The sequence below is a fragment of the Festucalex cinctus genome, chromosome 3, assembly GCF_051991245.1.
Source record: "Festucalex cinctus isolate MCC-2025b chromosome 3, RoL_Fcin_1.0, whole genome shotgun sequence".
Lineage (NCBI taxonomy): Eukaryota > Metazoa > Chordata > Actinopteri > Syngnathiformes > Syngnathidae > Festucalex > Festucalex cinctus.
This window is the reverse complement of record NC_135413.1, coordinates 23,336,416-23,356,315: the sequence shown is the minus strand read 5'-3', so window position 1 is coordinate 23,356,315 and position 19,900 is coordinate 23,336,416. Positions and strand designations below refer to the sequence as shown.

Below are 19,900 nucleotides of genomic sequence, written 5' to 3'. Positions count from 1 at the left end.
CCATTTCACGTAAGGAAATGTGTGCTTGCTAACTTCCAGCTCAGCTAATGTCTTCATCTGCTTATTTAAGCAAGCACCACAAAGCCCTTGATAACTTGAAATAGTTATAATTCACACACTTTTATGCTGTCATTTATCAACATACAAACAATAACCCCCAAAATTGCCAAATATGACTGACATGAAGATATAGCGGCGGCCGTTTGGCGTTATCTTTTCCACCGCCAGAATGCGGTGGAAATAGAGATTAACTGCAATTAGTATTAGCCGACCTTGCCCCCAGCTGGAGAGCAGTCATGTCTTAACGAGGCGCCCTCCAAAAGAATGCCTGCATCCAATTCTCTCAATTATGCAAATTTGGGTTGAAATCAAAAGTAGCTGGAAATGATGGCGGTGACGGGATGCTTTAAAGTAGGACCTTGTTTCTAATTCTAAATGAAAAGTCCGCTAACATCGAGTCGTCGTGGCGCACAAACAAAACGTCGTCTTCCACACCGCTGCGAGGGGCAACGCCAAGAAAAGAGTTTGAGCAAATTGGGAGATTAGGGGCCGCTTATCAAAGTGGATTTATTGTGCCGGGTGAAAATACCCCGTGGGCATGGGGAAGGGGGTCATGGGACTCCCAAAAGGATTACCTTGAACTGGAGTCATGAGACTTGGGCCGAACAAAGAGCCCGCTCACATGCTCATCATATTAGCTGGCCCTCATAAAGTGAACAAGTGTCATGTCCTGTGGGATTCAGTGAGGCTGCTGCTGCAGCAGCAGCAACTTCCAGCTCCAGCTCGCTGGCGACTCTGCACACTCGGATCAAAAGTTTTTATGTAAGTGGAACGACTGCAATGCTTTAAAATGTAAAATAACTGCTATAATGTAGGGGCAAAAATAGAAAGCTTTGCTAGAAAGTGAATTTATTTGTGAGTGAGCAGCAGGTTGATTTATTGAATCATCCACACTGAGAGGCAAAAAACTAATATGTGATTTAAATTTATTACAATTATTTGCTTTTAACCATTTTGTTGAAGTAATTGTTTTTCAGCAGTACATTGTTTTGACGGGGAAAAAAAAAAAATTGGTTAAAAAATGTTTTTTTGTTTTTAAAAAGCCAACCATTACTGGTCGTAGCTATTGTAATGTATTCATTTAATCATCAAATATTCAATGAGAATAAAGGGGGGAAAAAATGTAAACAATAGATAAAGAAAATATATAAAAGTAACGACTAAATAAATATATTATTCTAATAGTCTACATTCTTTGCCAAGGGCCTTTTGCTGGGATCAAAACAGAATAGTAGCAGCACTCGTGATTCCAAATCACAAGGCATCCGTAAGAATCCATTAGTCGTGTCTTTCAGTCACGCTCACATGATCTTAAAAGTTGAAACGAACAAAGAAAAAATAACTGCAGGAAAATTGTTGAAGCTAATGAAGCGATGAAAACAAAGTTCCTGTTTTTCAACTGTTTTCACTGCTGCTGCCAACTCTTTCCTGGAAAGCGGAGGTCCCGTCGCTCTACTTTTAATTAGTCATTCAATCTCGACAATGGCGCAGAATTGTTTTCGCTCAACTCAGGTTATTTTCTGCTCCCGGCTGGAAAGGCATCAGAGGAGAAGCGCTTTTGGGACGCAGTGTGCGGCCGACTGCTTTTGTGCGATGAATCTCGGCGGCCCGCTTCTGCCGTGACAAAAGAGTGATGCAAACGCTTTGTTTTTTTCCGTTTTTTCTTCTCAGGCGCAGCGAGTTTGGATTGAGAGGACGTTTCTGAAAAGGGAATGCATTCACATCTTTCCCACCAAGGACGTCACCAGGTAATTGTGGTTTTCTAAATATGGATTATCAATTTGTAGGAAGAAGAAAGAGTTGGATGTATTGTGTTTTATTGAAATAGTTTCTTGGCTAAAAGATATTAAAAAAAAAATATATATATATATATATATATATATATATATATATATATATATAAAATTGTTTTTGGTGAGTTAACATTTATCTCTATTTTCTGTTTTATTATTCTTAATTTTTTTTAAATTTTGCCAAAACTGGTGGTGAGTACTAACAACTTGGGTCTAAGTTTAGGGTGTGGACTGAACTACTCTTGTTCAGAATTTACCTTAAAGGGATAATTGACTCACTGAGCCATTTTCAACTGAAGATATTTTTTTATCTATAATTAATGTGATAATTATTTTTCATGAATCGTAAATACCTTTAAAGTCTAATTGTGCCACTTGTTGTCGACTGAAGATGACATCACCTGTGCTGAAGGCAGGTAATGACCAGTCATGGCTCAATTTGCTGACCAAACCCAGAAAACAGGTGAGCCATGATTGGTCATGCTCTATTTCCTCAGCACAGGTGACAGCAAGTGGAAAATTTGGTTTTTAAAGGTATTTATTGTACAAGAAAAATAATGAAGTCATCACAAATTTAATCTGGAGAATATATTATTTTTTTTACTGCTGAAAATGGCTCAATGAATCAAGTATTCCTTTAAGCTTCCTCATGGCAAGTAAAAACTGGACTAGCCCATCATGTACCCCAACATTGGGCTGTAGATCAAACAAGAAATGTGTAGTACATGTATACCTAAAACCACAAGTTGTAACTGCAAAAGCGCACAATATATCTGAACCACACTGTGGAATTCATTTAAAAAATTAAAGTAAGGGGGGAAAATTAACCTGGCTTTAAAAGCATTTACACTCAGTACTGATTTCACTGTGCTGGCAGATTAATTCATTTGTGTGCAGCATAACAGCTAAATGCCGCTTCACCATGTTTACTTTGAACTCTAGACTCTACGAATTGATCAGAGTTTGCTTTATGTTTTTTTGTTCAACATTTCTGTCACATATTCCAGGCCAAAACCGTTCCATGAAAGTAGCTTAGTCCAGAATGTACCCTCCCCTCCGTGGTTAAAAACTACTCAATCCCCAAAATGCTAATCCTAATCTAACACCATTTATCGATGCATTGCGTTTAGATGTTCGTGCGGTCAGCTGACCACGCAGCACGTAGCCATCCCGCCCGGCGCCAACTCTCTGGAGGAAGCCCACCAGCTCGTGCAGATCGACACCCACAAGGACAAATGGAGTGTGATCAAGCACACCAGGACCTACCCGACGGACTCTTTCGGCGTGATCGAGTTCCAGGGCGGAGGCTTCATCAACAAGGCCATGGTGAGAGAAAGGAACTGCCTCTAAACTCATTCACTGCCAATGACGTCAAAAGACGTCAAAAGATTTATTTTAATCTGGAATCTCACGGCGTCTCGCGTCCTCTCCGCGCTAGTACATCCGAGTCTCCTACGACACCAAACCAGACAACCTGCTGCATCTGATGGTGAAGGACTGGCAGCTGGAGCTGCCCACGTTGCTCATCTCGGTGCACGGGGGCCTCCAGAACTTCGACCTCCAGCCCAAACTCAAGCAGGTTTTCGGCAAAGGCCTGATTAAAGCCGCCGTCACCACGGGTGCTTGGATCTTCACGGGTGGAGTCAACACAGGTGAGGACGGCCACCGCAATAATTCCATTTGCTGTTCACTTAACAAATAACTATTAGTGCCATTAGGAGATTAACCCTGCACTCAACTGTTATTACATAATGCTTCTGCAATTTCCTGACTGGGACGGGGGGGAGACTGACCCATTGTGACAGGTTTAAACATTACAATTAAGAGCTTTTTGAGGGCGCAATTCATCGTGAATGTTACATCTTACTACTTCTATGATAGCTTCACTGAGGAAATTATCCCCTTTGGCTAAACTGGTACAAATGTTCTCATCTTCTAACAACAACTTGTGCATCTTTGCCCATCTATCTATGCCAGTGATGTATAATGACAGGCTGAGTAGTTAAATGCTCTTCCTGTCTATCCACCTTCTCATACTTGTGATAGACCGATATGGTTTTTTCAAGGCAGATACTGGTACAGATTAGTAGTAAAGGAGACCGCTAACCAATATTTCGAGCCGATATTCATTTGCATATATATATATATATATATAATATTTTTTTGTATTTATTTTTATTTTTTTCATTTGAAACATAACCAATTGACAGCTTTGTTTAAAATGATAAAAAAAATTGCAGGGAGCTTCGAGGGTCAGCAACACGTGTTAAGCTAATTAAAAACTAAGCACATAAATAGTAAAAGTTTTCTACTGTAAATACAGTTATCAAAAATTTCAACATCATTTCTTAATTTTTACCTTTTTTTTTATTTTTAAAAATAAAAAGTGTAGGGAGTTCCCAGTGTCATCTTAATTTTTTTTTATAAAGTAGAAATTTTAATGTCACTGAGCGACAAATGCATGTGAATGTAGCTAATTAGTTTTTTTTTTGTCTGGGTTTGTAAAGGGTAAAAAGTTTTTCGCAAACAGTGAAAAATTGTCTAAATATGTTCAAAATGTCTGCAACAAGTAAGAACTGTGAAAATCTTACAAATCCGGATGAAAACCATAAATTTGCTACCATTGCAAGCATTCATCGCTCAGTGAGGTACCAGCTTTTATTGGCCTTCAGGTTCGTAAAAAAAGGCCAATGCCGATATTTGTCAAAATGCCAAATATGTTTGTTTATTTTTTTATATTTTTGCTTGCTATTGTACCCTGACATTTTCCTAAGGCAACAACATGTTTTCCTTAGGCGTGATCCGTCATGTGGGAGACGCCTTGAAAGACCATTCGTCCAAGTCACGAGGGAAAGTATGTGCAATCGGGATCGCCCCGTGGGGCATCCTGGAGAACAAAGAGGACCTCATTGGGAAAGATGTGAGCGTGCAAAGCCGAAACAACGGTTACCCTTCATCGAAAAAGCAGCTGATGAAAGCGTCGCCTTTCAGGTGACCAGACCATACCAGACGATGGCCAACCCGCTGAGCAAGCTGGCCGTGCTCAACAACAGCCACTCTCACTTCATCCTGACCGACAACGGCACCTGCGGCAAGTACGGCTCCGAGGTCAAACTGCGCCGCCTGCTGGAGAAGCACATCTCGCTGCAGAAGATCAACACCCGTAAGTGACGAGTAATCCGGTTTGATCGCCCCGTATTCGTGGACGGAGAGCTTCTTCTGTGACCCATGGGCTTCCCTTTGTCATCCTATGCCTGGAGCTCAGATAAGGCAGGGACAGCAAAGGGATGCTCAGCTGTCACCACAGACTTCACTCGCTCTCCCCCTTGCGTGTTTTCTGTGTCCCCACATCAGCATTGGAAAAAAAATGCATTGACTATTTTTGGTGTGTCCTTCAGGTCTGGGCCAGGGTGTCCCTCTTGTGTGTCTGATCGTGGAAGGAGGTCCGAACGTTATCTCCATCGCACTGGAGAGCCTGCGAGACGAGCCTCCCATTCCGGTGGTGGTGTGCGACGGCAGCGGCCGCGCCTCTGACATTATTTCTTTTGCGCATAAGTTCTCAGAGGACGGAGGGTGAGTCTTTACCTGAGGGGTGTCACAATGTACAGTGTTCCCTCGTTCATCTTTCACGGCCTCGCTGTTGCGTATCTCTCGACGCCTACCAGGGACGTACGGCATCCACAGATTCGTCTCGACGAGAAACAGTGTCTGTCCCGTCGCTTCACGACATTACATTCCGGAGATACAAAATATATACTGTGCTATATAACAAGTACATTAAAAAAATAAATAAATAAATAAAATACTTTTAATGGAAAAAAATCACTGTAAATGAAAAAGCATTCATAATAAACTAAAAATCATACCAAAATGAAAAACATATAATAAATAAAAAAAATATATACTGTGCTGTACACTGTAATAAGTAAATTTAAAAAAAACAAAAAAACGAAACAGAACATACTTTTAATGGGAAAAAAATGAATGTAAATAAAAACATATTTATAAAGAATGAAAAAGCATTTATAAAAAAAGTAAAAATCATACCAAAACGAAAAAACATATATAGTAAATGAAAAAATATATATAATTAAAGGGAATTTTTTTTTTTTTTTTTTTTTTTTTTTTTTTTTTTCCAAAACGCGGATTTCCATTTCGCAGGTAGTTTTTGCAACGTAACACCCGCGATAAACGAGGGAACACAGTAGTTATGGTTACCTGCAGGACCAGTTCAATAATTTGTAATATGCTACAATAATTATTGTTTTTATATATCCCATCCAAGATTATCCAAGATTATCACTTTTAAGTAGACCCCAAAAATGGCATTTTTGCTCAAAGAGAGCAAACCATTTTCAGCTCTTTGGATTGGTCAATAATTTGCTCAAATAACACCCACGTGTGCACTCAGAAAAATAGAAAAAATTACCAGATAGTGACATGGATTTTTTTCTTTTTTTATCTAAAATGTAGTTAGGCAGTAAAGCAAACCATATAGGGCTCCCCCACCCCCACCCCCCAAGAATTAAATTCAAGAGCAATCTGTGCTAAAATGGACTTGATTTGGAGCAATCGCAATTCCTGCTATTTGCTGCTGTATCTGAATTATCTTTATTCATTGGGGCGTTATGAAAAGAAATTTTGTTTTGTCTATTTTTGTAAATGTAGAAAAACTCTATATAAAACGGGCCTAATGGGCCTAATAGAAATATTAACTGTCCTAGTTTTAGTCCCGAGACTAGTAGTACAGGCAAACTGCATGGCCAATTGTTAATTTGGATTTATGCTGCAAGCCGCAACAAAATGGATGGAGGACCAAAAATGGCCCCCAGACCATAGTTTGGGCACTCAAAAAAAAAAAAAAAAATGAAATGCTTTTGTGTAAATGGGCCAGTTTTAATGACAATTGAAATGAAACATGAATAAGCTTTTATTTTTAAGAAAGTGCAACAATAGTTTGTTTTAAATGATAAATAAATAAAATAAAGGTTAAACAAAGGTAAAGAAAGACCTAAACAAGGTTTAGTTTTGAAAACGTGCACCCCAAACTTGGATCTCCTCCTCCTCCTCCTCCTCCAGGCTTGTCAACGACGACGTGCGAGACCAACTCCTGGTGACCATTCAGAAGACATTCAACTACAGCAAGAGCCAATCGCAGCAAATCCTGCTCATGGTGATGGAGTGCATGAAGAAGAGGGAGCTGGTGAGTAAGGCCATAAAACCGTTCTTTTGAAATGTCGTTTGAAAGTGATGTGCGCCCCAATAAAAAAAATGTACATCAATCATTTGGTCTCCATGCTCATTCATCCGCTCATGTGTGTTTTTTCAATTAACATATTGAATCAACATAATCCCCACCACCTGCTTGTCATTTCTCCTCCTCGCCGTGCTCATGTGGAATAATCCGCATCATCCTCACGCATCAAAGCCAAAGGTTGCAAAGTGGCGACCCTCAGTGTCAACTTGTGCACAAAGTGCAAAGAGAAAGCACTTTAATCCCAAAAGTGTTCCTCCAAAGTGTCCGCTTGGTGAATCAATGAAGCGGCATCACTTGGAATAAAGTGATGGGATTCTTTTAATCTGCACACTCGGTAACATTTGAATGGGAAAAGTCACACTAAGCATGCACTACACAACACAGATGGAAGATCCATCGGCATAATCCTTAGCCGGGTTTCTCTCAGCCCAGAGTGCTATCACTCTCACATATTAGACCACCTAATGCCCTCGCACACCCAGATAAGCAACTTAAACTGGCTTTTTTTTTTTTTTTTCATAGATCATCATAGCAAGCTTTTTTTTTCGTAATATTTTATGTCATGAGACCCAGACAGTGACAACTTTGAATAAAATGTATGCTCTTTGTTTAAAAGTTTCATGACCTACAGGTGAATCTGTCTGGTGCTGTAGCGTAATCTCTTCATCCTAAATGCATCCAGAGTGAGCAGCTGGCAAAAAAAATAAATAAATAAAAACACAGAATATTCAGTGATGGAACACTCGGCAACATTCACCAAATTTGCATTTCACATCTCCATGACCATGATGTCATGCCAGCCTAATCCCATTAGGCTCAAATGCACATATGACACATTCATGTGATGCCATCAAGTTTTTAAGTCTTTTGTCGAAATGGGCTGCTTGCACTGCAAAGGTCAAGTGCAGGTCACCACACATCACATGTGCTTGTTTTCATTTGGGGTTGCAAAATTCCGAAAAAAAAATAGTATAATTTGTTATAATGGCCATCACTCAGGATTCAGAGTTCAATCAGAGATTTTGCTGTGACAAAATAATTGCAAATTAGGGATAGACCAGGCATATTATCGGTGCCGATGTTGGGCATTTTGATGAATATCGGTATCAGCCTTTTTTAACATCTGATGGCCGATATAAGGTAAATCTAAAACCATTATAATCTCAGGGAGCTATTTAATTTTCAGTTTGCTTTATATTATAAGAGATGCTATACTGACCCTGGGAAACTTCTGGAGCATTTGCTTTTGTTCGACATTAAAACAAAGAAATGTGAAAGTTTTAAGATTTGGTCAAAAATATTTACTGTAGGAAACTATAGAGAGCTATGATATTTACTTGCTTACGTTTCCATTTATCTTAAGACGTATTGATAACTTTGGTGGATCCCTGAACGTTTTGTTTGAAATTTAAAAGGATGGCAATTGTCTATGATTTAAAAAAAAAACATTTTGAAAAGTCTGGAAAAAAAAAAAAGTTCAATAATCATGCTGTAAGACATTACAACCGAATCAAGATTGGCATTTGTATTTTTAAAACATTTTGATGTCAATATTTCCCCCTCTTACTGAAAATGAATATCAGCCTCCTTGACTACTAATAATCGGCATCGGTATCCGCCCTGAAAAAAACACAACGGTCTATCTATATTGGGGTCATCAAAACATTCAAGCTAGTACCTAACTAAGACCTTTGCACAGTAATTTATTGAGAGTAGTAGAGTATGGTTAGTAAGTCTACCTCACAGTCACAGAGTTCCTGGTTAGAATCTCAACTGGAAATTCTTACTAAAGTTGAAAGTGTATCACTATTAAACTCTCAAGTGAAAGTATCTGGAAATGTTCCACCACTTTGCAACCCAAATTCCATTCATTTGAATGTAATCAAGTCATTACATCCAACATCCCCCTCAGCGGCCATCTTTTTTTTTTTTCTTTTTTTTTTTTCTCTTCAAAATTTTCTTTGCTTCTTCCTCACAAATAGATCACTGTTTTTCGAATGGGTTCTGAGGGTCAACAAGATATAGAAATGGCCATTCTTACCGCTTTGTTAAAAGGTACTTTCACCAGCAACATATCTTGCGACGGTACACCACACGTTGCCTCGTCCTTTTCTGGCGTCTGTATATATTTTGTTTGTGTCTTCATCAGGGACGAACGCTTCAGCGGCCGACCAGCTCAGTTTGGCTCTGGCCTGGAACCGAGTGGACATTGCTCGCAATCACATCTTTGTCTACGGGCATAATTTACCTGTGAGTGGCGCACGGCCCACAATGAGGGTCAAGTCGGCATTACGCATAATGCATTGCAAGTTTAAAGTGTTGACAACAAATGTGGCATGTTATTTTTAATATACAGGCATATATTAGGGATGGGCGAGTACCGATACCAGGTATTGATATCGGTGTCCATCCCAGCCTTATTTTAAGGTATCGGAAGTAGGTACTCACAATGATGCTCTAGTGGCCGTTTTGCAATCAGAAACTAGAAATTTGAAATATCAGAAGTAGAAAATTAAGTAAAAATACTAAATTGTGATATATTATTATTATTATTATTATTATTATTATTATATATAACATGGATCTTTTTTATGGGAACAACAAAACTAATTTCTATGTATATATATATACTTGTGTGTACATATACTGTATATATCTGTTATGGAGTAAGACAATTGTGTGACATAAATATTGACACAAAATTAATAAAGCCTAAAGCCTGGACATCAGTTTTATTTCAGATATAAAAAATAAAAATATAATACAGTAATAATATAAAATATAAAACAATAATATAAAAATGAAAAATCCAAATTATTTGATACAAAAAGAATTTTATAGTAATAATATAAAATGTAAAACAATAATATAAAAAAATTTAAAATCCAAATGATTTAATATAAAAAATATAGTAATAATATAATATATATAAAATAATAATATAAAAAATTAAAAATCCAAATTACTTGATATAAAAAGAAATTTACAGTAATTTATAGTAAATCTATAGTAATAATATAAAATTTAAAGTAATTTTAAAAAATAAAAATCCAAATTATATGATATAAAAAGAAATGTATAGAAATAATATAAAATATAAAACAATAATATAAAAAATTAAAAATCCAAATTATATAAAAAGAAATTTAAAGTAATGAAAAGTAGTTACTTTACCTGGTAACAAGTTACTTTTATTATGGAGTACTGTAATTCAAATACTAACTCTTACTTTTTGGGCAAGTAATGAGTATTAACAAATTTTATAAAATAACGTTCCCAACACTGCATATCACACACAAACACCCATGCGTTTTAGAGGGGGAGAGATGGAGGGAGTGATATATTATCAGCAAATGCAATTTTCACAGGTGAAATACAAAAACAGTCACCAGCTAATATTTAAGCAACCAGTCATGTAAAAGGTGGAGAGAATTTCAAATATCATTCTAGATCAAAATAATAGAAACAGTTCTGAGTGCAATGGAGTTCTGTCTTATACTAACTAATCCTTACTAGCTTGTGCCCAAATCTTTTTTTTTTTTTTTTTGTCTTTGTCTGGTCAGCCTGCCGGTGCCATCGCCAACACGACAACCGCGCTGGCCGCGACCCAAGAGAAGCAGAAGAGTCCCGCCAATGCCCCTCGCAACAAGAACAGGGGCAAGAAGGGAAAGGGCAAAGGCAAAGCGAAACCTGAACCTCCGGAGGAAACAGATCCACGCAAGTTGGAGCTCATTCGTTGGGTAAAACTGGACTTTTTTTTTTTATTATAATTTTTTTTTAAATCACCTCGGATTGTTTGATTTATAAATATTAATAAACTTATATTATTGTTTTTTTATGTATTTTTTATGTTTTATTTTTTAATTTGATGATTTCTTTATTTATGTATGTATTTATTTTTATATCAGGTAAATTCTTTGGAACAAGCCATGATGGATGCTCTGGTGCTGGACAGGGTGGACTTCGTCAAGCTGCTTCTGGAGAATGGTGTCAACATTCACCACTTCCTCACCATTCCAAGACTGGAGGAGTTATACAATACTGTGAGGCCCGTATGAAAATATAGGCAAACATGTCATTTTATACAATTGCTAATAAAAGGAGATCTGATAAGGGCTGTAGCGAGCAGCTTGTTTATAATTGAGATTGTAGTTCGCGATAAAACTAAAACTAAACTTTGGACTTGCTTTTTTTCTGCTTATAGAAACTTGGGCCTGCAAATACTCTGCATGCAGTCGTTAGGGATGTCAAAAAGGTACTAAAAGCCGTTTGCTGGATGTTTTTATCATATTGTTCAGTTTTGGTGTTTTTTTTTTTTTTTCATCTGCTCTTGTCGATTTCTCTGCAGGGAAACCTTCCCCCAGATTACCAAATCACCTTGATTGACATTGGCTTGGTGTTGGAGTACCTCATGGGTGGAGCTTACAGGAGTAATTACACCAGGAAGGCTTTCCGCAACCTCTACAATACTCTGTATGGACTTAAAAGGGTGCGCATAATGAATCAAAAATGGCTTTGTGTGATTTGTCTGTTTGAAACTAACGTCCACGCGCTCTCCTGTCATTTCAGCCAAAAGCCCTCAAGCTTCTCGGGATGGAGGTGAGGCAGTTGATGTAATAAAATGAAATGAATATGGGAAAAACATCTTTTTATGTTGTTACTTGGTAGGATGACGAGCCTCGTCCGAAAGGCAAGAAAAAGGCGAAAAAGAAAAAGGAGGAAGAGGTGGACATTGACGTGGATGACCCGGAGGTGTGTCGCTTCAAGTATCCCTTCCACGAGTTGATGTTGTGGGCGGTGCTGATGAAGCGCCAGAAGATGTCGCTCTTCCTGTGGCAGCGCGGCGAAGAGGCCATGGCCAAGGCGCTGGTGGCCTGCAAGCTGTTCAAGGCCATGGCCCACGAGTGCTCTGAGAGCGAGCTCGTGGACGACATCTCCCAAGATCTGGAGAACAACTCAAAGTTGGTGTCCTGATTTGGTTTTATTTGTTCAAATGGACTTCCTATTTGTGTTTTTTTTTTCTTGTGAAACCTTCAACCTCTCTTCAGCTAGTTGCTGGATAATACGAATGTTTTGGGTTTTTTTTTTATTACAAGTTCAAGTTAAAATTCATTTAATCAAAGCACATAATTTACAAAAGTCTGCTAGCTGAATGCTAACACAAAATGCAAAACGTAATAGGCAGGCTAAGGGAACTAGCAACAATGTTGCTGTAGTTACAACCCTTTAAACAACAACTATTTGAACCCAAAAAATATAGCTATATATGAAGATAGACAATATAACAATACCCACAGGAAAACTCGGTCAAATTTGAAGAAACATTTGGAGCCGCAGCATGTTACATTACAAAGTCCCAACTGGTTGTGTGAAGCGAAGCTGCGACTAATGTAGGAGGGCCCTGAATTTTGAATTACTTTTATAATATATATTGTTTATAAATACAGGTTTTACCACTACATTATTAACAGTTAAATATGTTTATAAAAAAGTTTTTTTTGTTTTTTTTTATGATAAGTGAAGTCTAGCAATTAAGTAGTTACTCTTTTAAAAGGTAACTGTGGGATCCCTGTTAGCACCAACTAAACATTGACTATGTGGAAATGATCAAGTTTCAGATTTGAAACCCAAACACCCAAACTTGCCATTTGGGTGCATTTCTTACCTTAACCCTATAAAACTTGAACCAGGAAATGCATGAGAGAAAATTCTGATTCCTTGTAAATGGAGTATTTATTGGTCCTTTTTTAATCAACTTTCACATATGACTTTTGGTTTGTGTCATATTTGATACATCCGGTCACAATGCTTTAAATTTGTACATTTATAACTGTCAAAAATATAATAATAAACCGACATATAAAACATAGTAGTATTTCCAAAAATCAGAACATTTCCAACTATTAATAAGTACAGGTGTCTCTCCTTTCTCAATTGGGGCGATCTTGCAAGGTCGCTGGGAAAGCCATCAGCTGGGTGATACTGCCCTCTAATGGATTATGTGTGCAACACATGTGTCAGATCGTAAACATTAGGGTTTTAATCGGATAAAAAATGTCATACTCATGAAATAGAGGACTCAAAATGTCTTGTACTTAATATGATACATTTAGAATTTGTACGAACAATCATACAATACAATCCCGGCGCCATCTTATCCGACCACCACCCTAATGATGACGGAAATGAGCGGATGTATACCTTCCGATGTTGATCACGTCGTTGTTCGCTTTAGAGAGTTTGGCCAGCTGGCCTACGAGCTGCTGGACCAGTCGTACAAGCACGACGAGCAGGTGGCCATGAAGCTGCTGACGTACGAGCTGGTCAACTGGAGCAACTCCACCTGCCTCAAGTTGGCCGTGGCCGCCAAGCAGCGAGACTTCATCGCCCACACCTGCAGCCAGATGTTGCTCACCGACATGTGGATGGGCTGCCTGAGGATCGGCAAGAACCCGGGCCTCAAGGTCCTCGCGTGCAATAGCTTCACAAATTAAAAAAAATAACACACTCATTCACAATCACATCGTGTTTTTGTTTTGAATCATTAGGTCATTTTGGGAATCATTTTTCCTCCGCTGATTCTTCTGCTGGATTTCCGTCTCGGGGATGACGCCTCCTACGCTGTGCCTGGAGGCAAAGAAGAGGGAAAAGAGAAAGACGACGACACAAAATCTAGCAAGGTCCAAACCGCCGATCTTTCTGCTGTCTGTTTTTTTTTTTTTTTTGGTTCAATCTACAGAAGAGGATTAGGGCAAGTGAAAAGAGAAAAAAAAAAGTTTGGCAGGATTGTCACTTTATTCTCAGAATTCTGACTTGTAACAATTCTCACTTGAAGTGAGAATTCTCACTTTATTCTCGGAATTCTGATTTTAAAGTGACAATTCTCACCTTACTGCGATTGGTTGGCAACCAGTCCAGGGTGTACCCCGCCTACTGCCCAAAGCCAGCTGAGATAGGCTCCAGCACCCCCCGCGACCCTTGGGAGGAAGAAGCGGTCAAGAAAATGGATGGATGGATGGATGGATGGATGGATGGATGGATGGATGGATGGATGGATGGATGGATGGATGGAATTCTTACTTTAAAGTTAAAATTCTGACTTTATTCTCTGAATTCTCACTTTAAAGTCAGAATTCTCAGAATTCTGATTTTAACTCATTCACTGCCATTGACGTAAAAAGACGTCAAATGATGCATTTTTGCTGGGCTGGCAGTGAATGCGTTAAAGAGAGAATAGTCATAAACCTGCCAAACTTTTTTTTTTCTCTCTTCACTGGCCCTAATCCTCTTCCGTATAAATGAACCTTTTCACATACAGTGTATTTCATTTTAGCTTTATTTTCAGGTATTTTATTTTCTATTTCATTCATTTATTCGGTTCTCGGTTCTACACTGTAAGAAAAACAAATTGCATCATTTTACATTCAGGGGTAGCCTCTTTCTGTGCGAATGTAACATCACTCAAAAGTGTTCCCATGAAGTCAAATGTTATGCTACTGTGCATTCTAGGACCCCAATGACGCCACTTCCCGGAAGGGAGACGAAGAGGAAGGCAGCGCCAACGTCCGCAAAATCCCCATTGGCAAAAGATTATTTGAGTTTTATGACGCACCTTTCACCAAATTTTGGTTCAACACAGTAAGTTTTCATCGGTGCTGGAATAAATTACAATATTTCTTATGGCAGGAGTGAATTTTACAATTGAAGGATGGGCCAGTGCATTTTGTTGATGAAGTATAAAAAAAATTTGTTTTGAAAATCTTGAAAGAAACTTTAAAATGTCCTATCCCGTTTCCAGATATGCTATCTGGCCTACCTGATGTTATACAACTACATCATCCTGGTGAAGATGGAACGATGGCCGTCGCTACAAGAGTGGACTGTCATTGCTTACATCCTTACACTCGGCAGTGAAAAAGTCAGACAGGTAAATTGGATTGAATCGTAGTAACTCGTCAGTAACTCGTCTTAAACTAGATTTCAATTAAAATATTTGAGCCACTGATCAGTTTGCAATTAACTCATTCACTCGCAGCCATTTTCACTGAAGCAAAACCCCCGTTCGCTCCCGGCTGTTATTGTGGATTTTGACTGATTTTGCAAGGCCCATAGAATATTGTGTTCGATTGCTATAAAAACATGGAACCTTCCAAAAGAAAGATTAGACTCTTTTTTTTTTCTCTTTTTTTTTTATCATCAGGGAAAACATTTGTTTTTCTCTGTTTCCATTTTGCAGCAATTAGCATTAGAATATAGCTAACTCATCAATATTCCCATTCTTGGTGAAAACACTGTCAAAAAGAGCTTGTTCCAACAAGGCCCTGACTGATTTCTTATACTATGCTGTCACCTACTGGATTTTTTTTTTTTTTAATAATAACTGCTATTGCTTTAAGCCACCTCTTCATGTAAGAAGCTGTATCAAAGCCTTTTTTATGCTCTTGAATTAAAAACAAAAACGTATTTACACGTATTTGGTAGTGAAGGACAAAGTATTAAAAAACGTATTTACATGTTTTTGGGTTTGAATGAGATAAGTCTGGGGGATTTATAATTTGGTGCCTAGCAAATGATTACCGGTACTTGTTTTGGATACTGTTTTTAGAGCTGTCAAATTAATTAACTACTCTTTTAATAATCAAGTCATCGTTTGGAGCTTTAAAATTGTCCAAATGCTGATTTGAGCATATCAACAGTAATTGCTCTCTGATTTCTGTAGTCCTTCATGAAAGAAGACTGATTATCATCTATGTTGAATTAAAATAGGCATTTGCAAACATCTGTTTTTACTTTGGGTAAACAATGACCGAACTGGTAACATAGTATCCCCCACCCCCACCTTTTTGTTTCTAAACCACTGTACATATACAAAGTATGAAAAAGACTCATGATTGGTTAATAGACACCTTAATTCAAAAATTCGCATGAATCTGAATAGTCAATTAATCGATTGAATAATCGATAGAGTCTAAAAATATTCTGTAGTGACTGGAGTATTCCTCAAATTTTTGCATTTTGACAAATTCAATGATTTTGGACTTGGTTCATTTTGACTTTTTCTATTTAATATTACAGTATATTTCTATCTACAACTGATCATAAACGTATCATAATTTTGTAGGTAATCACCCGTTAACAATTATATACACTGAAGCTACCAAATGGAAAAATAGACACTTTTCTTTAACCAGTAAAAAAAAAAAGTTAGATTTTTCCTTTTCCCATTCCTTAGTTGATCTCATATCTAAAATGGGGCATCAGTGCCATCTACTGGTGATTATGCATCATTAAAGTTGTTTCCAAGTTTGAAATTTACTGTGAACCAACATCATCCCTGCTGAAAAAAGCAAAAGACAATTTTACAAGATAGATGGTGATGTCGTTTCCTGTGCAGATTTTGATGTCGGAGCCCGGCAAGCTGAAACAGAAGATCAGCGTGTGGCTGGAGGAGTACTGGAACATCACCGACCTGGTGGCCATCTCCACCTTCCTGCTGGGCCTCATGTTGAGGCTGCAGCACGAACCCTACATGGGCTACGGCAGAGTCATCTACTGCATCGACATCATCTTCTGGTACATCCGCGTCCTGGACATCTTCGGCGTCAACAAATACCTGGGGCCTTACGTGATGATGATCGGAAAGATGGTACGTCTCCAAAAGTCACCGCCCAGCCACTCCGTTTGTGTGACATGCGTTTGTGATTGTCCTTTTTTTTTTAGATGATCGATATGATGTACTTTGTGGTCATCATGCTGGTGGTGCTGATGAGCTTCGGGGTGGCCCGCCAAGCCATCCTGCACCCCGACGAGGAGCCCACGTGGCGCCTGGCTCGCAACATTTTCTATATGCCCTACTGGATGATCTATGGAGAGGTTTTTGCCGACTCGATAGACCGTAAGACTAGAATTCATAGTAAGATTCTGTTTCCTGATTCTGGGCAGATGATCACAAATTTCATGTTGCATGCTTGTGATGCTTTGTTATTGTAGAATGTACACTCACTGGCCATAATATTAGGTACACTTGCGACCTAGTCAAGTAAATGTATAAAGTTGTCAACGCTGTTAGAGTGTGATTTATTTATATGGAAAAAATAGCAACAAATAAATAAAAATTGATTGAACAGCTGTGGTCAGTGAATACTGTAGTGTCATCAACCAGGGCCATGTTGCAAAAAACTCTTTTCCCCACTGTTTTAAACAGATTTGTGACGAAACTTGGCTATATTCTAATGCTAATTTATTGAATTTAACTACTAAAATAAATGATACTCTAATTTGTTGAGATTTACCTACATTTTTTTTAATACAATAAATGGGAATTCATAGGAAAGATGTCATTTCACAAATATGATCATCTGCCTCAAGTATTTTTTTGTACATGCGTCTTCTGTCAAGGTGAAGACAGTCATTCATAAAATTAGATATTTTTAAATATTCTTATAATGATGGTGTACTGCAAAATTTGAGGTCAGTCCACTTTTACATGGTCACCATCTTGATCATGACAGAAGGCTGATATGATAAATGACTATTGATTGATTTCATTGAACGCCATCCTTGTGTTTTTGTGTGCGTTTTTTCTCTTAAGTCTATGCAATGGAAATCAACCGTGAGTTGCCCTCCGAGCAAATTCGAATCAATCCGATCCTAACAAGAGCGCTAATAATAACTGTAGAGTCGTTTTGTCCCCCCACAGCTCCATGCGGTGAACATTTGTACGACGAAGACGGCAAGAAGTTGCCTCCGTGCATCCCCGGCGCCTGGCTCACACCTGCCATCATGGCCTGCTACCTCCTCGTGGCCAATATTCTCCTGGTCAACCTGCTCATCGCCGTCTTCAAGTGAAATACACAATTCTTCACCCTAATATATCGTGTATGTTTATTAAATGACGTACTCATTCGTACGCGTTCCGCAGCAACACCTTCTTCGAGGTGAAGTCCATCTCCAACCAGGTGTGGAAGTTTCAGCGCTATCAGCTGATCATGACGTTCCACGACCGGCCCATCCTGCCCCCGCCGCTCATCATCTTCAGCCACCTGTACATCCTCTTCAGTCGGCTCTTTCGACGCTGCGCCAGGAAGAGGCAAGACGGGGAACTGGACGAGAAGGACCGCGGCCTCAGTCAGTACACGTTGTCACTCGAATGTTACGCAAAAAAAGACTTTGTGAAATTTGGGGTTTTTGTCAGAGATAAGCTAGAGTTGTGACAAATGTAACCAAAACAAAAAGTATAAATGATGAAAACATTGTTGAATGTGCTAGCCGGTCGCTAGCTTCTCCTGAGTAGCCAACTAACTCTTTTCCAAAGGTCTTTGAGCCATTAAGTGTCCTGTTTAATTCCTGATCCACAAATGCAAAATATTCATCAGAGTTGTGTATTTAGTTCTGTCACATATTGATGTACAATTTTGGTTTAACTCTTTGACTGACAAACACTATCCAAAGCTGATTTCGAGCATTTTCACTCATCTTTTAAGGCAAACAAAATATTGTGTGCTACAAGTACATAAACATAAAAAAAAAAAAATATGTTTCTACCTTATTCCGTTCTTTAGTAATCACAATTTGAAAATAGGTCATTTGAGTGACATATGAGAAAATAGAAAAAAAGAGAAAACAGTGACTTTGACACGAATATTTTTTGTTTAGTGACACTGTGAATTAGATTTAAAGTGACAGACTTCGATCATAAACATCATCGTTGAAAACGTTCGATTTCATCAGATTCGTCATGTTTCATTGTAATTTGATATACTGTTTGAAAGCGCCATATAAATAAAGCTGACTTTCACGTGACTTGACAGTCATCCCATTGAAAAGAGATACAATGCTGCCATCTGCTGGCCATAGTTAGTGGGTGTTTTGGGACTTCACAACCCCAATGACAAGGCAGCGCTACAGAACACGTTGCGCTGCCCATTGAGGAAAAAAAAAAGTTCAGTCGATATTGTGTGAATATGACCTAATCTACTCACTTTTTTTTTTTTTTTTTTTGGTCAAAGAGCTAAGACTGAATCCAGAGGAGCTGAAGAACCTGTACGAGTTTGAAGAACAGTGCGTGGAGGAATACTTTCGTGAAAAGGAAGACGAGCAGCAGTCCTCGAGCGACGAACGCATCAAGGTTACCTCGGAAAGGTGAGCCCTCGTTTCACAGCTGCTGTTACATGCGTTGCCACTTCAGGTTTTTTTTTTGTTTTTTTTTCAATTTTCAGTTTTTTCAAGAAAAGTTTTTTATTTTATTTTATTACTTCTGATATGAAAAGGTGGCTTAAAGCAATTATAATTAATACAAAAACAAAACAGCCAGCAGGTGGCAGCAGAGTATAAGAGATCAGTCAGGACCATGTTGCAATAAACTCTTTTTTTGAATGTGAATGAATATTGATGAAACTTAACTGTATTCTAATGCTAATTGCTGCAAAATGTACTTTACTAAGTCTTTAATCTTTAATTTGACAAGTTCAATGTTTTTATAGCAATAAAACACAATATTCAATGGGCCTTGCAAAACTAGTCAAATACAGTAAAACAGCCGGGAGTGAATGAGTTAACATTAAGTAACTTGTGAAATTCTGCATACTTTTAAATTGTAAAATACAATATATATATATTTTTTATGTTGAATTGACTGGGAAAAAATGCTCCTAGCATTTTACTTTATTTGTGATGATTACACATTTTTTTTTCCGTGAAAAATGGATACTTATATTTTTGAGACAGTATGTTGGATGTTTTGAACAATTTCTCTTTTTTGGAGTTTTTTTTTTTTTTTTTAATGTCTGAC

The 19,900-nt window shown here is 38.2% G+C and overlaps 1 protein-coding gene across 4 annotated transcripts in view; it reads left to right on the top strand.

Annotated features, from left to right (window-relative positions):
• The window catches only part of trpm1b (transient receptor potential cation channel, subfamily M, member 1b), a 31,257-nt gene that overhangs the window by 8,346 nt on the left and 3,011 nt on the right, over nt 1–19,900 (top strand). Inside the window, exons 3-27 of one of the 4 annotated variants that reach the window (XM_077516844.1) lie at nt 1,732–1,808; nt 2,984–3,179; nt 3,292–3,505; nt 4,649–4,773; nt 4,845–5,016; nt 5,252–5,426; nt 6,933–7,056; nt 9,093–9,165; nt 9,260–9,360; nt 10,674–10,850; nt 11,019–11,153; nt 11,315–11,365; nt 11,459–11,599; nt 11,680–11,709; nt 11,779–12,071; nt 13,346–13,574; nt 13,659–13,790; nt 14,620–14,748; nt 14,909–15,037; nt 16,505–16,756; nt 16,831–17,023; nt 17,702–17,722; nt 17,810–17,954; nt 18,032–18,237; nt 19,119–19,251. In XM_077516844.1, coding sequence (XP_077372970.1) covers nt 1,732–1,808; nt 2,984–3,179; nt 3,292–3,505; nt 4,649–4,773; nt 4,845–5,016; nt 5,252–5,426; nt 6,933–7,056; nt 9,093–9,165; nt 9,260–9,360; nt 10,674–10,850; nt 11,019–11,153; nt 11,315–11,365; nt 11,459–11,599; nt 11,680–11,709; nt 11,779–12,071; nt 13,346–13,574; nt 13,659–13,790; nt 14,620–14,748; nt 14,909–15,037; nt 16,505–16,756; nt 16,831–17,023; nt 17,702–17,722; nt 17,810–17,954; nt 18,032–18,237; nt 19,119–19,251 — 3,653 coding nt within the window. Of the gene's footprint in view, nt 1–1,731; nt 1,809–2,983; nt 3,180–3,291; nt 3,506–4,648; nt 4,774–4,844; nt 5,017–5,251; nt 5,427–6,932; nt 7,057–9,092; nt 9,166–9,259; nt 9,361–10,673; nt 10,851–11,018; nt 11,154–11,314; nt 11,366–11,458; nt 11,600–11,679; nt 11,710–11,778; nt 12,072–13,345; nt 13,575–13,658; nt 13,791–14,619; nt 14,749–14,908; nt 15,038–16,504; nt 16,757–16,830; nt 17,024–17,701; nt 17,955–18,031; nt 18,238–19,118; nt 19,252–19,900 lie in introns of those variants that run through there. The other 3 variants (XM_077516845.1, XM_077516843.1, XR_013282847.1) reach the window with 3 other exon arrangements.